Raw genomic sequence first — 6,564 nt, 5'->3', positions numbered from 1 at the left:
TTATTTGGGGGACAAAATAATTGTTTTATTTTTATAGATTTACATTACTGAAAGTCTGAAGAGGTAGTCTAATGTCTATGTTACCTACTTTATTAATGCAATGGTTAAACAAATAAAATACATGATATAAAAAATGTATTTGACCAGTTTAAAAGTTTTATCACATTTTGTCCCTGAAATCCTCTCTGAATCTAGCCTTCTGATAGGACCAGGATAAACCTGGGCCCATCAGAAACCACTATCCTTATCTCCACTTTAGAACTTTGAAATACCCAGAAACAACATTTGATCAGGATTCTGGGAAAGCCTCGCTTTTGCCGTTGCTGTGGTCCTGTCTGAAGCTACGCTTGTGTCATGGGTCCTGGTTTTCCCAATGCCGTGATCCTGCTTGACGCGACCTTCTACTTCCATTATTATGCGTCATGCCTCCACTATCAATACACACATGAGACTCTTATCAACACACACAATATTTGCACATGATATCACATGCTATTATAGAGTGCATTAAGTAATTTTACACCTATCACTATTGTAATATGACATGCTGTTTTTACTGTTATTGCTGTGCATCTCTCCCTCTCTCTCCTTCTTTTTCCTTTTTTTCATTATTGTAATTCAACTGTTATTTACGACATCTATTGCACGTCTGTCCGTCCTGGAAGAGGGATCCCTCATCATCCTCTGCCGCTCTTCCTGAGGTTTCTTCCAGGGCTTTTTTCCCCCCTGTTTCAGGGGTTCTTTTTCAGGAGTTTTTCCTTAGATGATGTGAGGGTCTAAGGGCAGATGGATGTCATGTGCTGTAAATCCCTCTGAGGCAAATAGGCAAACTATTTTTTTGTTTGTTTGTTTTTAAATAAATGATCTCATTCGATTTTGGTGGCCAGAGGTCAAGGTCACTCTGACCTTTCATCTGTCTCATTCTTAAGAACACGATATTCCAAGAGGGCCCTGAAGGAATTTCATCAAATTTGCTACAAACATCCACTTGGACTCAAAAATGAACTATTATGATTTTGGTGGTTGAAGTTCAAGGTCACTGTGACCTCATATGTTTTTGAATTCTCTTGCTAATTATGATGAAATTTCAGGTCAACTTCATCGTGCCATTGTAATGTTCTGAAAAAAAAACAACACTTTTCTAGCCACTACTCAAAGTCATATTTTAGCAACAGAAGAGGAGACGTTTGGTTAGATGCTGAATTGGTGACACTAATCTGTAAACTGTGCTGACTGTAGAGATTGGATGTGTATGAAGCATCCATGTCTCAGACATGGATGTAAACTGTAAATGCAACTTCACTAGGCTCGCTGAGCCTGTAAATCTTGGCGCTGTCCTCAGAACAACACAAACATCTCTCTTCTGTTTTATGATTTATGCCTTCATATGATTTTATGTACTTTGTCCTCTGAACATGAGTGTGTCTGTTTGCCAGGACAAGAGGTCCATAAATGATCATGACATGATGGGGAGGAATAGACCAGCACATAATTATAACAGAGAGCAAAGCTGATATTTTTTATGACTTATATATATTTTTTACAAAGCAAAAACTTCAAGTTGAAACAAATATCCATTAGACAAACAGAACAATAGGAAGTGACTCTGAACTCTCCAGAGGCCTGAAAACACAGACAGCTGAGTGTTTCCAGCTCCTCTGAGGTTTCCTAGCAACACATCCCGCACAGCAGTGACAGGTAAAGGGATCATATGTGTTAGATTTTCATAGCTAGGTAACAAAGGACTCGTGAATGATTCTGTCTGTGTGCAAATGAACAAAATGTGCTTCCAGTCTGGTGACAGAAAAATCAAAGCTTTGGCACAAGATTCAAACAATATGGCTAGAAAATATATGAATTCATCCGCCTTCACAGTACGGGAGGAGTGCAGCTCAGCTGTCAGGGCTCCAGAGCCATGTTGTCTACGCCAACCTTATGACGTCGAGGCTGTCGAGGAAGCAAAAAGAAAGCTTTCTGTCATAACACACCACGTTCATGCTCAGAGCACAGAGTCATAAATGACCTCTGTTCAACTTCACTTCATTTTTATCACATGACAGATCTCTCTCTGTCTCTATAAGATGGTTCAGTCTCTGCATAGAGGATGCCAGGAATACACTAAGCAATGCTCCTGTCCTCCAAAGAGAAGGAATGAGAAGGTACAGTCTGGATGTATAAGTTAACCCTCTGAAACCTGAGCAAATTGGATTGATTTCATTCAAAACGCTGGAAGATGGCAATGAGCAGCTTACCAAGAAATGCCCTCAAAATTAGCAAGGAATCAGTAAAAGGTTACAAAAAATGATCCAAAATTAACCCCAAAAAAGAAAAGTTAAAGAAAAAAACAAAAAGAGACAAGAAAATGACTTTCCGGAAGTGCAATAAATAAATAAATAATAATAATCATTGTTTTTTGTGATGAATTTTAAAATGCAAAATTATAAGAATTCCCAATAACATTTTCTGGATATATTCTTTCAGTTTTTGATAAAATCTAATAATCCTATTATAGCTACTTTCATTTTGTCATTTTCTTGCCATTTTTGTTGCTCACTGACTTTATCTATTAATTTCAAAAAGAATATAGTTTATTGTTTTATATAGTTTTCAGGACATTTTTCTCTCATTTTTCACACACACGCACACACACACACACACACACACACACACACACACACACACACACATCAGTCTTTACAACTTGAAATGTAGGATAGCATCAGAGCTCTGAGTGCTCAGTGTTTCATTCTTTCTAGGATATCTACCTTTGAATCAGCACCTTGCTACAAGTGTGTATTTTTCTCTCTGCTGCTCTGCTGAATGTGTGTGTGTGCGTGTGTGTGTTTACCTTCTCATCATCACAGCAGCAGCAGCAACAACAGCGGATAAGGACCAGGATGACCAGCAGCAGAACCAAACCTGAAAACACACACAGCACAACCACCATTGAGGGAGTGACAGAATACAAGTCATTAATGTAGTGGTGGCCTCAACAAGGGAAAAAAGGACCCAAAACAGTGCTGGAGACGGATTAATTAAATTAAAAAAAAAAAAAGTAAGGGAAATAAATAAAATGAATGTATAAATACTTTATCAGAGTGATATACATAACAGCTTTATGAATGTTGACCCTGCTGTGTTCTAGAAACCATTCATCAATATCAGCCTCTGAAATCCATTTCTTTCTCCGTCACTCACCGATGAAGGTGAAGAAGACCACAAAGAAGCCGATGTCCCAGTCTGACTGGAAGAGCTTCACTCTGGAGACCACATGGCTGAACTGATCCGCCAGCTCCTGCTGCAGCTCTCTGGGCTCCATCGCTCTCCTGCTGCCCCCCCGGCACACACACACACACACACACACACACACACACACACACACACACACACACACACACACACACACACACACACACACACACACACACACACACACACAGAGTCTGTCGGTCTGCACAGCCTGACTGAGCTCAGCAGCGGCGCACAGAGCAGGACAGTTAGGCTGAATTAACGCCTTGAAACAACAACATCCCTTTTCTTGTGCTGCTTTCAGACACCTTTCACAACTATTTAAACCCTTAAACCCCAGGCAAATTGGTGCAATTTCTATCAAAAACTTTGGGAAAAAAGGCAATGAGCAACTTTGGTAAGATGTGTTCCCCAAATTTCAAGAAATCAGTGCATTTGCTGCAGAGGCCGCAAGTTCAATTCCTACTCGTGGCCCTTTGCTGCATGTCATCCCCTCTCTCTCTCCCCCTTTCACACTATTGATCTGTCCTATCCAATAAGGGCAAAAATGCCAAAAAATAATCTTTAAAAAAAAAAAGAAGAAAGAAATCTGTGTATTTAAAAAAATATTTTTTAAAAGCTAGGGATTTTTTTCAAAGGGAAAAAAGATGATCATAATTACATTATTCAACTGAATTTACCAAATTGTTATAGGCCTAATTTTTAAGGCACTTTTCCCAAAAACAGTGATAGTTTTTTCTTTTCAACTTTCCTTTTTTTCTTTCCCTTTTAAAAAAAAAAACATATTTTTTTTACATTTCTGAGCCATTTCTTCTTTTGTTGCTCATTGCCACAAAGTTTGAAAACATTTATGATGTTTTTTTTGTACATTTTGATTTGATTCATTTATTCTTTCTCTTATTCTGTAAAGCAACCTTGGGTACCTAAAAAGGTGCCATATAAATCTCAGTTATTATTATTATTATTAAAAAGAAGGGAGCATTTGTATTTACTTATAATCTTCGACATTAGTCTGTTTATAAATGTATGTACTGTATGTACATAACAGGAGAGAGCATGTTGAGAAATATTAGAGTAGTGTATCAGAGAACTGCCTTTAATGGATAGTTCTGTTGTTTTTTGGGGGATTTCATGAGGTACCTATCCATAGACAGTGTTTTACACACAATAGATGTCAGTTAGCACAACCCAAGTTTGGATTGGTTTTGGCTGGAGTCTGACACAGAAGCTAAACAATGTACTGCTGTGGATAGGTAGCAACAAAACTTATTTTAGCCTCCTAAAGAAATAAATTTAAGTGTACGCTATATTTAGGATATTTTCACCCTTTACCTCGACCCAAACAGTGAATTCTGACGCTAAAATGACGCTGTCATATTGCAGACTCCATTGAGAAACACAATGATTTAACATCTCTGAACACACAAGCTGCTGGTCTACTGCTGCCCCCATCACTTAGTGTTGAATTATTTAAACAAACAAGGAAATGACCTGAAAATAAGCACTGGGGGGAAAAAAATGAATTTTACATACATAATTATAATTATTTTAAGTACGGTTTTCTGGAACTTTTTTTCCCTATTTTTTTCTCCTAATTTTCCTAATAAATCGCAATTTCTGGGAAATTTCTTACCAAATTGCTCATATTCATTTCTCATGTTTTCAAAATAAAGCAAACCCATTTCCTCGAATTTTAAAGGTTTAAATGCTTGTAAAAGATGTCATAAGGCAAGGCAAGAGAAATGAGGTCATCCAGGTTTCAAACGGTTAAACAACCCAGAAGCCCACTGTGTGTGTGTGTGTGTGTGCGTGTGTGTGTGTGTGTGTGTGTGTGTAAATACACCAAAGTAACACTCGTGTATCTATGTGTATCACAGATCTATCATATAGGTCACTGTATGTTGACAGCTGGTAACCATCAGACATCATCATTACGTTACAGTCGTTACAGTAATCTATATGACTGCTTCATTCACTCGGAGGCTTCTACACATGAAATCTGAAAAGCGGGTACGATTTTAATGTACAATAAAATGTAATTTATATATATATATTCATTATACGCACATTGTGATATTCAGACGCTGCTTACCTGTAAACGGAGTCGCTTGTTTTAGTCTGTCCTTCCGGGTCCGAAGGTTTACCTGACACCTGACGCACCTGTTCACACACTGACTGGATCTGCCTTCCTAATGTTTAAAACAAACGGCCTTCCAGTAACCTTCTGACTGTTATTGCTATCTATTTCCTCCTCGGTAGTCATAAAGTAAAGCAGACTGAGAGCAGGAAACACAGAGCACAGAGCTTTAAAACTGTTATTGTCTACGGTGGGGTGTTAAACATAAGCCCCGCGGGCCGCAAAAGGGTCCGCTCCGTCACACTGGATGACTTTAAGCACCTATTGAAGCACTTGTAAATGCTGAGAGCTTTCAGGTGCAAGTTTAACCCTCTGAAACTCGGAATGACATCATTGTTCTTTATGCTGCTTTCAGACACCTTTCACATCTATTTTATTTGAACCCTTGAATTCTGAATAAAAGGTGTGATTTATTTCAAACATTGGAGAAAAAAGCAAAAAATTGGTAGGTTTGGAAAAAAAAGTTAGGGAAAATGTTTATGACCAAATTGTCACTGGAAAAAAATACAAAAGTTGGGGGAAAACTATATTATATATATTTATATAATTACCATAATCGTATATTTAAAATTATTTTACCGAATTATTAGAATTTTTAAGCACTTTTCTCCAAGTCTTGTTTGCCTTTTTTATTTGTTTTTTTTTTTTTTTTTTAGTCTTCTTCTCTTCTTTGAAATGAATTTATTTATTTAATCATTGTACTTTTTTTTTAACAATTTCTTGCTAGTTTGGGTTTCAAAGGGTTAGGGTTTGATACTTTGTGTAAAATGCCGCTTCAGGGGCTTTTCAGCTTGACTAGAATACAGCTCTCTGAAAAAACAAGGAAAAGGCTTTCTTATTGTGATCATATTTAACCCTTTGAAACCTAAACAAAAAAGATTTCTTTCAAAAACATTGGAAAGAGACCAATGAGCAATGAAAGAATGCATTATCCTAAAATTAGTAGGACTTTACTAATTTTTAATATGAAAATTACCATAATATTAGTTAAAAAATAAAAAATAAAAGTAAAAATCAAACAAACAACAAAGTGACTTGGAAAATAGTTAAAAATTATATCTCTGTAACATAACTTTAAATTACTATAGTTATAAATATAGCTTTTCCCTAGACATTTTTCCTCAGCTTGTAACAAATACTTTTCTAAATGTTATTATTATTATTATTATTATTATTAT

At 36.7% G+C, this 6,564-nt stretch overlaps 1 protein-coding gene across 2 annotated transcripts; it reads right to left on the bottom strand.

The window, feature by feature from the left end:
- Window positions 1-1,514: 1,514 nt before the first annotated feature.
- On the bottom strand, window positions 1,515-5,555 carry smim22 (small integral membrane protein 22). Of its 2 annotated transcripts, none has more exons than XM_042505656.2 (4): window positions 5,342-5,555; window positions 3,199-3,329; window positions 2,849-2,919; window positions 1,515-1,947 (listed from the first exon to the last, which is right to left on the bottom strand). In XM_042505656.2, exons 2-4 carry the CDS (start codon window positions 3,317-3,319, stop codon window positions 1,900-1,902), a joined length of 240 nt encoding a protein of 79 aa, XP_042361590.1. In that variant the 5' UTR covers window positions 3,320-3,329; window positions 5,342-5,555; the 3' UTR covers window positions 1,515-1,899. The 2 variants fall into 2 exon arrangements, with proteins under 2 accessions (XP_042361590.1, XP_042361589.1); XM_042505655.2 differs by having other exon boundaries at window positions 3,199-3,326; window positions 5,342-5,554.
- Window positions 5,556-6,564: the final 1,009 nt, after the last annotated feature.

The sequence above is a fragment of the Plectropomus leopardus genome, chromosome 18 (assembly GCF_026936395.1).
Source record: "Plectropomus leopardus strain MGB_pleo_1.0 chromosome 18, ASM2693639v1, whole genome shotgun sequence".
NCBI classification, from domain to species: domain Eukaryota; kingdom Metazoa; phylum Chordata; class Actinopteri; order Perciformes; family Serranidae; genus Plectropomus; species Plectropomus leopardus.
The sequence above is the reverse complement of the archived record's forward strand: the minus strand, read 5'-3'. Positions and strand labels throughout refer to the sequence as shown.